The 18,165-nt window shown below is 44.7% G+C and overlaps 1 protein-coding gene and 1 pseudogene across 2 annotated transcripts in view; both read right to left on the reverse strand.

The window, feature by feature from the left end:
• BRWD1 (bromodomain and WD repeat domain containing 1) overlaps positions 1 to 14,315 on the reverse strand; it is a 107,061-nt gene extending 92,746 nt beyond the window's left edge. For both annotated transcript variants that reach the window (XM_059164739.1, XM_059164738.1), the window contains exons 1-4: positions 14,011 to 14,315; positions 13,847 to 13,905; positions 13,677 to 13,706; positions 13,442 to 13,501 (exon numbers count right to left, since the gene is read on the reverse strand). In XM_059164739.1, the coding sequence (XP_059020722.1) occupies positions 13,442 to 13,501; positions 13,677 to 13,706; positions 13,847 to 13,905; positions 14,011 to 14,059 (198 nt within the window). In that variant the 5' untranslated portion in view covers positions 14,060 to 14,315. The remainder of the gene's footprint in view (positions 1 to 13,441; positions 13,502 to 13,676; positions 13,707 to 13,846; positions 13,906 to 14,010) is intronic.
• On the reverse strand, positions 727 to 1,820 carry LOC131825380 (large ribosomal subunit protein uL6-like; annotated as a pseudogene).
• Positions 14,316 to 18,165: the final 3,850 nt, after the last annotated feature.

Raw genomic sequence — 18,165 nt, forward strand, 5'->3', positions numbered from 1 at the left:
GTTCAGAACCAATTCCTTCCTAACTGGCTGAAAGCAGAACACTGTGTATTTAAGGATCATCTTCTTTTTGAGCTAAAATCCTGAGCAAAAGGAATTTGATAAACCATTTTAATAAGAAATGTATCATAAATCTGATCACTAACATAGTATACAATGTTACAAGAATGGAGAAGAAAGTCTAGAAGAAAATCAGCAAAGGGCACTTGGGTGGTTTACACGGTTAAGAGTCCGCCTTCGGCTCAGGACATGATCCCAGGATCCTGGGACTGAGCCCCCACATCAGGCTCCATGCTCCATGCTCCCTCTCCCTCTGCTACTGCTCCTTTGCATGTGCGCACGCTGTGCGTGTGATCTCTCTCTGTCAAACAAATACATAAAACCTAAAAAAAAAGTCAGCAAGAATATAGTACATGATGATGACCACAGTCCCTGTACAGAAAGGACAGAAGACTCAAATGGTACATGCAAACTGACAGTTTGGAAAAAGCTGGAGGTGAGGCTTGGAAATATGAAGACATTACAAAGGAATTACAAATGGACTAGAAAAAATAACAATGAATAGATACATAATACCACCTTTTATAATATTAATCTTTGGGTGCAGAAATGCTTTAAGGACAACCCTAAACACAAAATAAAGATTAACATGGTTATCAAACTCTTAAACCTCTGTTTTTGTTTTTGTTTTTGTTTTTTTAAAAAAAAAAAAAAGCTCCAAATAAGGCTCCCAACAAAAGTAAAAGCAGCCTGCAAACTGGGACAGGGACCTACAATACACGGCTGACTAAAGGAACCTAGAGAGATGAAGAATTCTTACAAAATGGTAAGACAGAAGTAGGAAAGCAGGTAAGATATAAAAAGGCATTTCAGAAAAGATAAATTATCAACAGCTGCAGAACAAACTTCCTTAAAAAAAAGTCTTAAGCATGTTAACTGCTGGGTCACTATCCTTATGAAGAATTTTGTCTTGTTTTTTTTACTTCTACGATGGCTTAATTGCCAACTAGGAAGGATTACTGATTTAAGAAAAAGCCCCATATTAGCACTTTTATTACATCTTTACATCTTTAAAATATCATAAATAAGGCTGAAAAATCATCTGGTATCTTCTGTTTCTGTAGCTAGACAACTTAAATCTTATTCATCAGCCTGCTCAACTGTTCCTTTTTCAGAAACACAGATACCAGCTGAAAATGCTCTGATATCCTTGTTTTTACAGGCTGTGGCTTGCTCAATCACTTGCTGAATCAAAGCAACTGAGTTTGATACAAGGTCAATGTCCTTTCCTTCAAGAATTAACTCCTCTTCCTTGGCTTGAAATACAGAACAAGCAATACCTGGCCATATCCAAACCCACAAGATGGGTGTATTTTTCACTCAAGAAACTTCAGATTTCCACCAGAGAACTGTTTTTCTGAATAATAACGCTGCCGGGGAAGGGAGCATACACAGACGTCATCTTGTAAAGGAAGCGCAGTGTAATAATGCCCTTGATCACCTCGTGTGCAGAACTACAGACAGCAAGGAGAGTGGACAGCTCTGCTCTCATTCCCACCAGTCAACTCGGAGCCTTTTCTTCTTCCAAGGAGACTGAGTTCTATATTGATGTGACCCAGCTCTTTTCTCAGGGTTCCCCTGGAGCCCTTCATAGTAACACTGTGTCAACTAGAGTGTCAACAGTCTGACTGCTGACAATGGTCTTCATTCCCGCAGTAGACGTGGCAAAGAGCTCTGCAGGCTTTAAGACTGGCGGCCGCTGCTCCTTCCTTTGATCCTCTCACGGCTTCACTTCCTTCTTCATCCTTCAAGCCACAGGTCACCCCAAGGACAAAAGCTGTCCCTCCCCACCACCCTTCCCAATCCTTTCACCTACGTGAATTTGTATTACAGTAACTTGCCTGCTACTTCTAGTTCCCCCTAGAGTGTAAAGCCCCAGGAAACCAGGAGCTTTGTCCATCTCATCCACACTGGTCTCCCTGGAATCTTGAATACAACAGGCTTTCCTGTACTGAATAAATGCATCCCACATTCCTGAATGACTATCACACAAAGTGGGCTCGCTGCTGGGTCCACCCCTTACAAATACTACCTCACTGAAGTGACTTATCCCTTCCAGCTTCACCTCAAACAAGAATTCACAATACAGACAAGGTAACAGGATTGCTAAAAGTAAATGAAATTATACAGTGAACCTCAACTTTTGAGTAGTACTTGGCAAAAAATGACTCAAACATTAACTACTGAGGGACACCTGGCTGGCTCAGTCAGAAGAGCTTGGGACTCTAGGTCTCCCAGTCATGAGTTCTTGCCCCACCGTGGTCGTGTAGAGCTCATATTTACATATAAATAAACAAACAAACAAAAAAATTTTTACTCAACGGTTAAGTTTCTAAAGATTTATGACAAGTGACAATTATAGAAGATGTAAATAAACGCACAGATCTTACTTTGGTATGCATAGAATCACTAACAGATAAAAACCTAGAAAACAACCAAATGCCCAACAAACAAAAGGTCAGATAGAATTATCTAGAGAAATGGAAAGGAATTCTCAAAATATTATCTTTTTAAAGATCCTATTTTGGGGGGCGCCGGGATGGTTGAGTAGGTAAAGCATCTGCCTGCAGCTCAGGTCAAGATGCCAGGTCCCAGGATAGAGCATCCCCTATACCCCGTAGGGCCCGGCTCCCTGCTCAGTGAGCAAGGAGCCTGCTTCTCCCTCTCCTTCTGCCCCACCCCACCTCTTGCCCTCATGTGCTCTCAAAAAAAAAAAAAAGACTATTTTTGTTAGAGTATATGCATGAAGAAAAATGATCACCTCTCATTTTCATGATTTTTCTATTTTTCTTTGCTTTTTGCATTTTCTAAATATCCTACAATAAAAAGCTATTTTTATTTAGTATTAGAACACTTTTGGTCAGATTACATAGAAAAGACTAATAAATTACATCGATTTTCAGATACCCCCGCCCCAATAAAGACCACTACCAACACCAAGATCCTCAAACATTTTACATGTAAATATGGGCAAAATTTAATATCGGCAAAATGTAGGCTTTACATTAGGGCTCTACCACAAGGTCTTTCTCCAACAAGTTTCTCAATGTGGAATCCAGCCTGAAATATACAAATGGTAGTTTAACTAGCAGGTACTTGAGTAAGGGGGTAGTAGACTCTTCCTGACCCTCAGGCAACGTGGTTAAAAGTACAAGCTTGCTCCACCTAACTAGTTATGGGACCCTGGACAAGGTACTTTCTAGAACTTCAGATTCCACATTCACAAAAATAGGTAATACTGCACATTTACAGGGGTGGGGGGGGCGTGTGGGTGGCTCAGCCATTAAGCGGCGGGGCTCAGGTCATGATCCCAGGGTCCTGGGACCAAGCCCCGAATTGGGGCTCCTTGTTCGGCGGGAAGCCTGCTTCTCCCTCTCCCACTCCCCCTGCTTGTGTTCCCTCTCTTGCTCTGCTATGTCTCTCTGTCAAATAAATAAATAAAATCTTAAAAAAAAAAAAAAAGCTGTACACTTACAATGTACAAGGTACACATCTAAGTCTTTTAAGGTTTTGACTAATTTAATTCTTCACTACCTTAATGATAACAGCTAACATGTACATGATGATTTCTACCTGACACTGTTCTAAGTACTTCACACACACAGACTAACTTCCTTTATCCCCAAACTACTCATCTGCATTTTACAGATGAGAAAACGTAGGCACGGGCATTAAATAACTTGCCCAGAAGCAAAGATCTAAGAAATGACAAAGCTAAAAATAAGAACCCTGGCTGTCTAGTTCACAATTCTCCAGCATCTCTGGGTCCCTGCAATCGGCTCTACTGCATCCAAATAAAAATGCCAAGTAACAACATAATCAAGGAATGTCTGAAGAGGTTTAGAGCCAACGTGGCCCCTAGAAGTTTTTAAAGCCAAATACATGCAGACGGATTAAAATCAACACAGAGAATTTCTTCTATGTAGTTAAGATCCTCCCATCCAAATCTCGTTCACCTACCCCATCACAGTAACAAGCAAAGTCTCCGCCAAATCCTGAATACTACACTCAGAATTCATCCTGTGCTATGGTTATTACCTAACTGTAACACAAAAGTTTTGTGTTCAAAATGTCACTTTCACATACTACATAACAAAGGAAAGAGTGTCAATATCACTGAAAGATTCTACTTCGTACCTTCCTAATGAAATGGCCTAAGGAACTTTAAAAAAGGGGAGGGGGGATGTACAACTTTCATGTCTCTCACAGCCATTCCAGTGCTGAACGCTGCTCTGACCTACAAATGAAGCACACGACTCAGAGAGATTTTAAGAAATCAAAGATCATAGAAAAAAATCACTTAATAACCAAACTGGTGATGACTGGTTCTCAACAGGAAAACATACTAAGCATTAAGCCACCCACATTAATTCTTCCAATGAAGAGAGAGCCAACTATGTGCCAGGAAGTACAAGTGAAGTGTACCCACAGAGGACTGCAGACAGTTATATGTCCCACATAATTCTGTTAAGTTGAAAGTAGTCATTTATTTCAACTATTAAAAGGAGAGAGTACATAAGGCTAGCACTCTCACTTTAACAATGAGAACAGGTTGGTCTAGCTTGAAAATAATTTTTACCCATCACAGAGCTGAGAAAACAAGTTGACATCAACTACACCCCAGAAACTGGTGAGCCCATCTGTGACCAGAAAGATTCACAGCTGCTTTCACCCCTAGCAGGGAGGCAGGAAAAACTGACCACAGATGAGAACAAGGAAAAACCTGCCAAGCTTTTAAACTTCACAGTCACCTATGGGCTAGCATGTCTGTTGCCTGATGAGAATGCTGATGGCCCTAAGTCAGGGAGTGTCGACACCACCCCAATTCTACCCACGGGCCTTCACCAACTGCACAGGCCCCAAAACGGGATGCAGAGCAGCTGGGGAAGACGCAGTCCACTACAAGGGCACTCCAGAGGCCCTCTGAAGGCTCGGGTAGGAAAACAGAGTAGAAAGCCAAAGGCCCAACTGGAGAGCAAAGAGATCTTGGCAACCAAAAAGCTGGCAACTGGGCTAGAAAACAGAGCAAGCTCTTTCAAGGTTTGGGGAAGCTGGTAGCCAGGCTACAAAATATAGGCTTCGGGGTGTTCCCACCCTGTGCTGAGCTCCGTGCTGAATGCAAAGCCTACTTAAAAAAAGAGCTAGAGGGCTCACTCGCTCACTAAGGAATCTCACCGGGGCCCAAACCCCAAACTCTGCTGGAAGGTAAAGTCCTGATCCAGTCCTTAAGCTACATGAAGCTAGGGCTGAAGCGAACCAACTACGGTTCAGCAGAACCCAAAAAAACAGAACAGGACACGAATTAGATGCACCCAGCTCCTCACATTAAGAACATGAGAGAAAAAGGGTGCATCCTTTACTGGGGCTAACTGTATTACCTCAGCCTCTACTCTTTAATACAAAATGGCCCAGCATAATTCAAAAGATGATGGGATACACAAAGCCAAATGGACCCATGATCAAGAGAGGCAGTAGTCAACAGTGGACCCAGAGAACGCCCAGAGGTTGAAAATGCTCAGCCATTATCTCTTCAAAATATTTCTATCCCATTCTTCCATTCTTTCCATTTAGGATTTTAATTACACATTAGACAATAGATTCAAGAGGCTTGAACAATTTATTTCTTTGAATAAATACAAAGAAATCTATTCATTTAGGTGCATGTAGTAGGCAACTTCTGATGTGGCCTCCAATGATCCCCAAATACTGGTTATTGACAACCTGGTGAAATCCCAAATCCCTTCCCCTTGAGTAAGTTACTTCTAACCAACAGAAAACACTCAACACTGAGGGGATACCCATGTCCATTATTAGATTACAAAAGACTGTGATTTCTGTCTTGCTAGCAGACTATTATTCCCTAGTCAGCTTTCAGCTCTTGATGATTCCAGCTGCGTTGTTGGATAGACAAGTGGCAAGGAACTTAGGGCAGCCAACAGACAACTAGAATCGAGACTCCTCCATCCCACAACCTGAGAACTAAATCTAGCCAAAAACCGGGTAACACTGCAAACAGACCCTTCTAAGTCAAGTCTTCTGCTGCAGACCTGGCCAACACCTGGACTGCAACCTTGCTATCAGCTCGGCTGCTCCTGAACTTCTAGTTTACAGAAACTCTGGAATAATAATGAATCTGCATTGTTTGAACCACTAAGTTTTGGGGTAACCTGTCATAAAGGAATAGGTAACAACTATAACACATCACAGTAAAACTGCTGAATATCAAAAACAAAATGAAAATCTTAAGCCGTCAGAAAAAAAGCATCATCTTGAAAGGAGAAAACAGTAAGACTGCCAATTTTTCAATATTAATGTACTGAAAGGGAAGGGGAAAAAAAGAAAAAAGCACCAACCAGAATTTCACCTTTAAAACGACTTCTAAAAACAAAGACAAAACAAAAATGTTTCAAACCAAAAATAAAACAAAATAAAATAAACAAGAAAAAGGAAAACCAAAGCCATTGCCAACAAAACCTCATTAAAAGAAATAACGAAGTTGTCCAGACTGAAGGAAAATAATCACAAGATAAGATACATGGGAAGATAGGAAGGAACTAAAAATACCCAAAAAAGGTAAGACAGTGGGTAAACAAATGAGTATTCACTTTATTTTCTTTTTTAAGATTTTATTTATTTGACAGAGAAAGACACAGTGAGACAAGGAACATAAGCAGGGGGAGTGGGAGAAGCAGGCCTCCCGCCAAGGAGACACACCAATGTGGGGCTCGATCCCAGGACCCTGGGACTCTAACCTGAGCCAAAGGCAGACATTTAACAACTGAGCGACCCAGGCACCCCAAGTACTCACTTTAAAACAACAGCAGTAACATCTGGAAAGATTTATAACATATGTAGAAGTAAAATGTAATAATAGCCCAAAGGACAGGAGGGTAAGAATTAAGTTTTCATTTCATTTATTTGGGATGTGGTAAAGTAACTAACATAAATGGTCAACAATTATTTTAACTTCCAAGGCAACCACTAAAATAATAACAAAAGGATATAATACCTAAAAAGAAAGAACAGTATAAAAATTAATCCAAAATAGAAGAAAAATAAAGAGATAGGAACATATATTAAAGATACCTGGTAGACTTAACACAATTTTAAGTATTTATATTACTTAAAGACTCCAAGTAGGAGACTAAATAATAAAACTATATGCTGTTTAAAGGAGACATACTTAGAAAATGAGAACATGGAAAAATATTTGCTTTACTACAAGTCAAAGGACAGAAAAAATGCACTATGCCATCAGTAACAGAGAGAAAACAGGGTTGGCTGTACTAAGGCCAAGCCAGACTTTGAGGTGAGAAGTTATGAGAGAACATTTCCTAATTTGTAAAAAAAAAAAAAGGTCAAATTCTGGAAAAGGTAAGACTATGCAAACAGTAAAAAGAACAGTGGCTAGGAGGGAGGGAAGGACAACCAGGCAGAGCACAGGCGTTTTAGGGCAGTGTCTATATGATACTGCATTAGTGGGTATGTCATTTGTCTAAACCCGCAAAACACACAACACCAAGAGTGCACAGTGTAAATGTAAGAGAACTCCAATGTAAACTATGGACTTGGGTGATTATGGTGGGTCAACACAGGTTATCCACCGCAGCAGATGTACCATTCTGGGGGATGCGGAAAATGAAACAGGCTGTGCACTAAAAGGGGACAAAGGGAGATGGGAAAGCTCTATCATCTGCTCAACTTTGCTATGAACCTAAAACTGAAAAGTTAATTTGCCAAATGGCAAAAATCTGCAAAGAATTAGACAATGTGAAAGGAAAAAAATTCACATGACTTTTGTCCCATGTAAGTAACTGTCACGATTAGGAGAGCCTCTGAAAAAGTAATTAATAACTACCGTCTTTCAAAGCAGTACAGCTGAGGTGCCTGGCAAGCTCTCGGTAGAGCATGCTCTTGATGTCAGCAAACTGAATTCAAGCCCTACGCTTCATGGGGAGCTTATGTAAATAAAATAGCACCGTCAAGGCTAAATGACTCATAGGTAACAATACCACTATCATTATTCAGCATCCAGGCAGAGGATACCACTAGAGTTCCCCATCCCACAACGTGTTCATCCATTAATGGGTAACTACCAGGTATCATTCATTCAGACCTAAGAGCCAACAGAGACCGTATTGTGTTACCTCATTTAGACCCTACAAATATAAATGAAGCAAAGGGGAAGTCTACTCAATGAGGACTTTTCATGCTGCCAATGTTGCTACTTGTTAGTGCTGATCATTACTGTGTGCCAGGCGTTGTAAGCCATTTTTTTTCCCACGTTTACAACAATGCTTTAATAAAATTACTATTATCTCTGGGGTGCCCGGGTGGCCCAGTTGGTTAAACATCTGCCTTCAGATCAGGTCATGATCTCCTGGTCCTGGGATCAAGCCCAGCGTTGGGCTTCTGGGTCACTGGGGAGTCTGCTTCTCCCTCTCCCCCTGCTCAGGCTCTGTATCTCTATCGAAGAAATAAATAAATAAAATCTGAAAAAATAAATTACTGTTATCTTTGTTACAAAGATCAAGAAACTCAGGTAGATGAGGCGCCTGAGTGGCTGAGGCATTAAGCGTCTGCCTTTGGCTCGGGTCAGGATCCCAGGGTCCTGGGATCAAGCCTCACATTGGGCTCCCTGCTTGGCAGGAGGCCTGCTGCTCTCTCTCCCACTCCCCCAGCGTGTATTTCCTCTCTCGCTGTCTCTGTCAAACAAATAAATAAATTTTTTAAAAAAAGAAAGGAAGAAAGAAACTCAGGTAGAGATTAGAACATCTAGAAAGCAGCACAAGTCAGGATTACAGCCCAGCTACCTGGCACAAAAATCCAAGTTTCTAATTTCTATACCACTATATTGCTGGACTGTAACTTGTCATCATACCGCCATGATCATTAAGGGGTCCCAAATTATCAATGAAATGCCTACAGAACAATAGATCTCTGTAGTCAACTACAAGGGAAATGCAGAATTCAGACAGAAAGAGATTAGCTGTGTCAGTATCCTACAATTAAAACAGTGGAGTCAGTTGCAATACAATTATCCAATACAAAGTTGTTTTTGCTTGAAATGGGTAAAGTAGCCTTGCTACAAAAAAAAGTTCAACTGAACCCTCAAGTCTAACAGTGCACCTAAATTCTGGATTCCTTAATATAGTAGGGAGCTCACAACAGTAATACTGCTCTCCCCCTTGGTTTGGGCAGTTAATTCATAACTGAGGGAGATGGACAAATAAGACACAAGAAATAGAAAAGTGCATTGATACATTTGTGCAAATTATTCTGATATAGTAAGAGGTTCTGTAATGACTAAACTATTTTTAATACTTGGTATTAAAAATTATGATATTATGATGAATTCAAAATATATTTACAAGTGTTAACTTTTAGGGGCTCCTGGGTGGCTCAGCCATTAAGTGTCTGCCTTTGGCTCAGGTCATGATCCCAGGGTCCTGGGATCTGAGCCCCACATCAGGCTCCCTGCACAGCTCTCACTGTGTCTCTCACTGTCAAATAAATAAAATCTTTTTAAAAAAAAATGTTAACTTTTAGAAATATTACATTTAGAAATGACGAAGTTTGCAATCTTGTGGTGGCTGAAATAATCATATATTTGTAGTAGAGTATGAAATACTGAAAGAAATTTAATTAAGACAATTAAGTGATATTAAATACCTTAAGATTAAATTCTTATCGCAAATAAAGTCAATAAAAAATAAAATATACTTGTTTCTAGAAATACTACTGAATCTATAAATAAAAAAATATACTTGTTTCTAGAAATACTACTGAATCTATAAAACTTGTAACGATATAAAGATTTAAGAAAAATGACTACTTACAACTCTAAAAAAATTTGTATTTCTATATAATAGCTTTAAGTCTTTTCTTTAAAGGCCTACTAAACATTTAAAGAAAAGGCATAATGACAATAAATTCTCTAACAATAGGCTCTAGTGTAAGGATTTTTTAATTTCATTTATTGGTTAAGGAAGACAGTGGCCTTCAATGGCGTGTTACTCAATTACTAAGTCTATCCAATCCCATTTGCCGTATTTAAACATGTTCCTCCTTTACAAATTAGGTCCTTCCTCACTCCTGTGCCCCATTCTACAGTTCCATTTCCTTCTTCCTCTTTCATGTTCACCACCTATAAATCATCAACACCCCAATTACATTTTACAAATTCACAGGCCCAACTGCTAATGCAGAAAAGCCTCAATTCTTTCAAGAATTATCAAAAATACTCTTGCTTCCAAAATACATGTTGGGAGTGACGACACGGTCCAAGTCTAGGATAAACTGTAACTCTGTAAGCAGTGACGCTGGAATCACCTAAGGTTTCAAAAACTAGCAATGTCCACTCCCAACAGAAAAATTCTGATTTAACTGGTGTGAGACATGGCCTGAGTATCCAGATTTTAAAAAGCTCCCCAGATGGCTCTGATCCAAAAATAAGGACTACTGAAAAAAAAAAGGAATAAATTTAACAACACAAGGAAACAAACACCACAAGGGAACTATCAAACAAAACCCAAAAGTGAAACATTTTACAGACTGACCAACTCAAGTGTCTTCAGAAAATCAATGGTACAGGAGAAAAAATATATAAAGATAAAGAGATGGTGGGGCGCCTGGGTGGCTCAGTGGGTTGGGCCTCTGCCTTCAGCTCAGGTCATGTTTTCTGGGTCCTGGGATAGAGCCCTGCAACGGGCTCTCTGCTCGACGGAGAGCCTGCTTCCCCCGTCTGCCTGCCTCTCTGCTTACTTGTGATCTCTCTGTCAAATAAATAAATAAAATATTAAAAAAAAAAAAAGAGATGGAAAATAATTTCAGTACAACACATGGACCTTGCCTGAAGCCCAGTTCAACCTAAATATAAAAAGAAATCCAAGCAACAAGAGGAGAAACAAATTTAGCCTAGATATATAAATAAACCTACATATGTATCACCAAAGATTAATATTATTCTTTGTTTTTTAAGGGTGACACTGCCACTGTGGTGGTTTAAGAAACAGCCATCAGTTTTTACGAGATACACTTGGAAGAACTGAGAGAAAAAATATAGTACCTAGATTTACTTTAAAATACTTCAGCATAATAACCAGTAAAATAAAGGAACGTCTGGAATTTGCTTTAAAACAATACAGCCTGGGGTGCCTGGGCGGCTCAGTGGGTTAAAGCCTCTGCCTTCTGCTCAGGTCATGATCCCAGGGTCCTGGGATCGAGTTCCGAATCGCTTCAGGCTCTCTGCTCAGCAGGGATCCTGCTTCCCCCCCGCAACCCCCTGCCTGCCTCACTGCCTACTTGTGATCTCTGTCTGCCAAATAAATAAATAAAATCTTGAAAAACAAACAAACAGACAATACAGCCTAAGGGAGGGAGCTAACAGATGCAACATTCTTTGCTAATCACTCAGGCTGATAAGGAGTACCTAGTGGATGGTTCCTTACTCTTTTTCTATGTTTGAAGATTTCCACTGGTATTTATTAAAAAAAAAGTGATATTTCAAACAGCAGCCAAAATAAAGGTAACAAATTGGCAACGGGATTTATTATGTTATTATTGTGTATATCTGAAATACTGTTTAATTTTTTAAAAAAGTGGAGTTAGGGGGCGCCTGGGTGGCTCAGTGGGTTAAGCCGCTGCCTTCTGCTCAGGTCACAATCTCAGGGTCCTGGGATGGAGCCCGGCATCAGGCTCTCTGCTCAGCAGGGAGCCTGCTTCCCTTCCTCTCTTTCTCTGCCTGCCTCTCTGTCTGCTTGTGATCTCTGTCTGTCAAATAAATAAATAAAATCTTTAAAAAAAAAAAAAAAAAAGTGGAGTTAGTTTGGAGAACTAGAAGCTACTCATACTCAGACAAAAGAATAACTGTCCTGTATACAAGAAGCTCATCTTCCGTCAGTTCTAGGAGAGGGTAGAGGCCGGGGAAGGCAAAGGACAAAGATCCACACCACACTCAACCAAGCAGATGATGAGACCACCTGGCTTACAGCAGATTTGGGGTAACTTTATGCAGAATTTTAAGTAGGATTTTAAGCAATTCTAACAAAATTGCTTAATTACAAAAATGTAATATTTTAAAAGTTTTTCAGTAGTTATGGTAGTTCAAAATTTGCATAATTATCTCCTCCACAGCACAACTGCATGTCAATAATGCACCAGAAGGTGTAAAACAAATAGTTCTTCAAAACGTTTCCTAGACTTAAGAATTCAAAATAACAAATTCAATTCTGCTATGATGCAGAATTTTTAGAACTCACTTTCTTGGAAATACTATTCACTTTTAAGTGTTTCCTTCAAAAAACCACTACATCAATAAATATTAAAATTGATGACTGAAACAGAATCCTTTCTCCAGACTTTCTCAATAATACTTAACCGTTCATATACAGATGAAAAATCCCCTTATTTTTTGTCCTTTTGTTTAATCCAAGAACAGTGATCATATTCTACTACCAAATCCTATTACAGGTATTAGAACTGCGATAAAAGATCACGTAGGGGGTGTTTTGCTCCTACGAGATGCGGCTACAGCCTGGCAACTCAAAAATCCTTTCTCCTAACACACGAGTTGGCAAAAATATTTTCCTAAAGAATGTTTTAAGTCATAGGGCAATCCGGTGCACAAGACCGAATTCTAGAACTGTGAAAGCAACTCCAGAGTGGACAAGGGGCGATGCAAAGTGTACTCTACGCTAACGGTGCCCCTAAAGGAGAAGCGGCAGAGCTGGGGCCAGCGCTAAGCCTGGTACAGCAAGGTCAACACAAAAATTCATCAAAGTACGTTTTCTAAGGCACTCAACAAGTACTGTACAGTTTAGAGAGGCAAAAGTACTGGAGGAGTGGCATACTGTCACAGCAGCAGGACTTTTGCGACGCTGCAGAGGGGAAAGAAAAACACGCTAAACAGAGGAACATTTCTCCACCTTTCAGAAACCAACGATTCTATTCCTAGGGAACAAGTGGTTAGAGGAGCTGGGCGGGGCAAAAGAGGGAAGACCAATCAGAGGTCGAGTTACAAGTCGGGTACGAAAACAGAAGGATGAGAGCAGCTCGCTGAGTGGCTGGAGCCCCGCCCGCGCGCACGCGCGCCCCCCGGCACTCACCAAAGGCAGCCGCACTTGGGGACCCACCCCACCGCAAACCGGGGCGCAGGGTCGCCCCCACCTCCCGCCAGCCGCCAGCCCCCCACCCCCGCCCGGGCCGTTTCCTCCCAAAACAAACCCGGCCGCCCCAAAACAAAACAAAACCTGCCAAGGAGTCCCGCTCTCCCGGGGTCGCCCCCGAGCACAGCTCGGCCGCTTCGGCCCAAGAGCAGGAGCCCCGACAAGGGGGCGGAGAGCGGGTGCTCGGAAACACGGGATGGAAATGTCAAAAACCTCACCAATTCCTCGTAGCTCCTGTTGTGCTCGTTGCCCTCCCAGTCCAACCTCTTCGGCAGCAACTGCAAAGGCACGAGACGCACACGAGTGACCACCGCGCGGGGCCGGGCGGGGGGCCGGGCAGGGGGCGGCGGGGGGGGCCGGGGGGGGGGGCTGGGCGAGCGGCCCCGGCGGGGTAGGGAGGGGGCACGAGGGGACGCGGCGGGGCGGGCGCGGCGGGCGCCACGAAGCACAGACCTGGTACTGCTCCAGCTCCTGCACCAGCACCTGCAGCCGACGAGACGCGCAGTTAGGGGGGCGGGGGGCACCCGGGTGCGCCCGGCGCCCTCCACCCGCGACCCCAGGCGGCGGCGGGGCCGGGCCGGGACGCGGCCGCCGCCGCCGCCGCCCGCGGGGCCCGCACTCACCTGGGCGGCTCTCCGACACGGGCCGGCCGATAGGTACCGGGCGATGAGGAAGTACAGCTCTGCGGGAAGACGGGGAGTCGGGTCAAGAGCGGGCGCGGCGGCGGGGAGGGGGCCGCGGCCGAGGCCGGGGGCGGCGCGGGGAGGGCGCGGACGGCGCGTCTTACCCGACTCGATGAGGGGCACCGGACGTCGGGCGGGCGAGGGCTCCGCCATGGCCGGGCGCGGGGCACGGGGCGGGAGCGGGCGAGCGAAGCGTGTAGGCCGCGCCGAGGCCTGAGCGGGCCGGCGTCCCTCTACCTCTGGCGCGCCGCCGCCGCCGCCATGCCGTGCGCGCCGCCACGCCGATGCCTCCGCGAAGTAGTCCCTCCGCGGGAGAGAAAGTAGTCCCCGCGCGGCGACCGCCAGGCGACCCCGTCCGACCGTCGGTCGGGCCGCGACCAGAGCGGCTGGCTGCGCCTCTTTCTCCCCAGTGTCAGGGGCGCCGCGACGGGAACGTGGAGGGTGGACGAAGGCCCGGGCCCGGGCAGGCGGCGGGTGGGGGCGGGGAGCGCGCGTGGCCGGGATCCCTGCGCGCGGTGAGGCGGCGCCCGGCCATTGTGAGGCGGCGGCGCGGCGGCCGGGCTCGCGGCGGGGCGGGCGCTGGGGCGGAGGTCGGGCGGCGCGCGGGGGCGGGGGCCTGGGGGGGGCGCGGCGGGGGTGGGGGCAGGTTCCCGGGCCCCGGCCGGAGCCAAGCCGCTCCCCGGGGGTCCGGAACGCGCCGCGTGTCTGGCGGGGTCGCCCGCTTCGGGCTCTCGGAAGGGACGTTTCTCGGACAGTCGTCTGGGGCCGGTGTGCTCCCCCCCGCGCCCCACGAAAGATCGGTCGCTTGGAGGACGCGAGGCCCGTAAAACGGAGAGTCCACCACCCGCAGAGCGGCGAACGTCGGCCCGCGAAGCTTTCCCCGGGGAGGGGGGAGGGCGGATGCGAGGAAGCCACAGGTTGCGGGGAGGCCAGGGGCCCGCGGACAGGTCGGCGTCTCGCAGGGCACGGCAGCCGTCCCCTGGGACGGGGGGATGAGTAAGACGGAGCCGCCGGCCTGGGAGAGCCCAGCAGTCCAGCCGCAGAAAGGGTTAAGGAAAATGCGGCAACGTCGCCGAGGATGTAAACCTCCCCAGTCAGGGAAAGCAACCTGGAGCCGGCGATGACTTAGCCGGATGGGAGGAAGCGGGCAGGACCGAGGGCAGCTGCCCGTTCGCAGGAAGAGAAGCAGCAAACTGGAGGGAACACACGAGGGGAGCCGTGTGTCATTGGGATTCGGAGCTGGAGCAGTGGGCAAGGACTTGGCCCTCTCTTAATTGCTCTGCTAGCTTCTGGCCTAAGTGGGGTCGTCGCTCAGCGTGTCCAGAGCATCCTCTCTTGAGCCCAGAAGAACAGCGGTGAGCAAAGCAAAAAATCCCTACTCTCCACGGAGTGTACACCGTCGTTCTAATCCCTACTCAGTGTGATAACCCCCACCGCCTGTGGAGGTTAAACGCCGTGGTTCAGCTCAGGTTCAGGGGGCACAGACCCTGGGTCTTGGGCCACGATTAGATGAATCACTTAGCCTCTGAGCCTCAGTTTCCCCTCACCTGTAAACTGTAAATCATATTTGTGCTTGCTTCGTGGGGTTATGAGCGTTCACAATCCTGTGGGTTAATATGTGTTCCCAGCGTCTATTAATAAGCACCACGTCAGTGCTAGTTTTTTATAATTATTTACACCAGGTTTAAAAAAGTTCTTACATATGTCTGTGAATGAACAACCCAAACATGTTCAGACAACTGCATCAGTAATGTGTTCTTAAATCTGTTAATTCAGCAGACATCAAGTGATGGAAACAAAAAAAGAAAGAATAAGCCACATCTTTGCCATCAAAAGACCTAAGTGTCTTTTAGGAGAAACAGATGTAAGCAGATAATGACAAAATACTGTGCAGAGAGAACATCAATCTGCCTATGGGAGGGAGAGTTGTTAGAGAGGTTTGAGCCTTCCCAACTTCTGTCTGGAACGCGATTCCAAGCATCTGAACGACAAAGGGCCAAGACATGAGTAACATTTCAAGTTTGAGGAACTGTAGTGTGACTATTTGGGGTGACTTTGGAGGTATGGATGGGACCCATTAAGAAGTTTAAAGGAAAAAAAGTTAAAATTGGGAGCAATCAAAAGGTTCTAAGCAAAGGAGGGACTTTTAATTTTAGGATTGATTTAAGAGTATTAGGACCAAGAAGCAGGAAAACTACTTAGATGACCATTTAAATAGGAAAGAAATGAAGAAGCATTAGGCCAACAGACATAAGGACAAAGACGCAGAGACAGGATCAGAAACATGGAGTTAAGTCAGCAAATTAGGGTTGAGGTGGAATGACAAGAGTCACAAAAGTCACAAGTTTGGGGCTTAGTGGGTCAAGGTTGTGCCACCAATTAAGGACAGACAGGCTGTAGCTCATTTCTTAAAATGAGCACAACTTATTTTGAAGTTACAGTGCATATTTGTGGGACACTATGATCTGATGCTAAAGATTACCCAAGTTAGCAAGTGATAAAGACATAAGGGAAGATTTAAACTTTCAAAGGTTGACCCAGGAGTTGCCTATTTCAGTTTGGGTTTTTTGTTTACTTGTTTTTGAAAGATTTTCTCGTTAAGCAATCCCTATACCCAATGTGGGCCTCAAACTCAGAACACCAAGATCAAGAGTCCCGTGATCCACCAACTGAGCCAGTTAGGGGGCCTAACATATTTCACTTTGTCACAATATCATAAAAGCAGAAGATAGCTTCCAAAACATAAGAATTTATATCTCAAGTACTGGTCATTGTCCAAAACTACAATTCCAGTATGGGCAGCCCGGTAACCATTACAAGGCATCAGAAGTAAGGACAGTTTTCCTTTGCAAAAGCCCATCCAGTTAATCCCTTTACAACCTACTCAGAGGTCCCTGACAAGTACTGCTTGTAGATTTGAAAGAGAAACAAAGATTCTGACAAGAGGCAGAATATCTTCCCCATTCAACTCTCAAGTGACGGAGACCCAGATGTGATCCCCACTTCTGCTACCTGGAAAAGGAGATAGACTCTCTCGTTGGCAGCGCCACAGTTGGGGACAGCCAGGAGACTCCAAAGCATAAACCATGTATATATTCCCCCAACAGATGAACCAAAACCACTCCAAAAGCAAACAAAGTTTGCTTTGGGGTAAATGGAAATAACTTGAGTTGCACCACGGGCAAGCTATATGGAGAGCCAAATTCTAGAAAAGTTGCTAGATAAGCAGGGGCCAGAAGATCTTAACAGCAGGTGACATCATTGTAATGCTGTCAACCATCTCCACTAGAAGAGAACTAGAATGTGTTAGTCCTTGGCAGCCAACACCTCTCCTGGATAAGCATCACTTGATTCTTAGTCAGATGCCATTAATATGCTCACTTCCCAGCTGAAAAAGCTGAGGCTGGCCCTAGGGAAGCCCTAGGTGTGAAACGTGTGAAAAGCACATCTGGAAAATGGGGAGCAAACCAGAGTTAGGGGCAACTTTGAAATGAGATCTGTGAGCAGTGGACACCTTGCAAAGAAAACTGTATACAGAATTCGAATTCTAATAGCAGTATGTTTGCACAAATGTACAGTAACTGAATTTCGTCTCATCCAGGAAGCCCCGTTCATCCACACACAGTAGTAGCAGAGTTTTGAGGAATATAATAAAGTAGATGACATTGGACCTACAGACGGGCAATACCACAAAGCTAAATTAGGACACAGAAGTGAAATCGGGTGCACACAAAAACATCATTTCGTTCAACAAAAATTGTATTGGAAGCCTTCTCTGAGGCAGTATGTGGTAATCATGGGTTTCTGGGCTTCTGTGAGCTAAATCCCCTACGAGTAGAAGAGTTAGTATCTTGATAGGTTTCCAGAAGACTCGGGGGGGGGGGGGGGGGCGGGGGAAGAATGAAGGTAACTGGCTTTTGGCAAGACCTCAGTCACCAGCAGACTTTGCCTCTGATTCCTGAGGCGGCTCCTCCACTTCCTACAGTGTTCTCTTTCCCTGAGGACCTTTCCTTCCCTTTCAAGCCAAACCAACCAGCTGTCCCCTTAATGCTACTTGTCCCTGCCACCTTCAGCAAATTGCTTCCACATTTACCCCTTCCCTCCGCAGTGCCTGCCTCTCCCTGTCACTGGCTCCATTCCCTCCATGTCCCCACGTCACAGGCATTGGTCCGTGTCTGTGTCCAAGTCTCACCAGTTCTTTTGAAATTTTTCTCAGGGCGTTGGAGAGAACACCGTGACTGGACGAGAGAGACCTTGGG

Source organism: Mustela lutreola, chromosome 2, assembly GCF_030435805.1.
Source record: "Mustela lutreola isolate mMusLut2 chromosome 2, mMusLut2.pri, whole genome shotgun sequence".
In the NCBI taxonomy this organism is placed as follows: Eukaryota; Metazoa; Chordata; class Mammalia; order Carnivora; family Mustelidae; genus Mustela; species Mustela lutreola.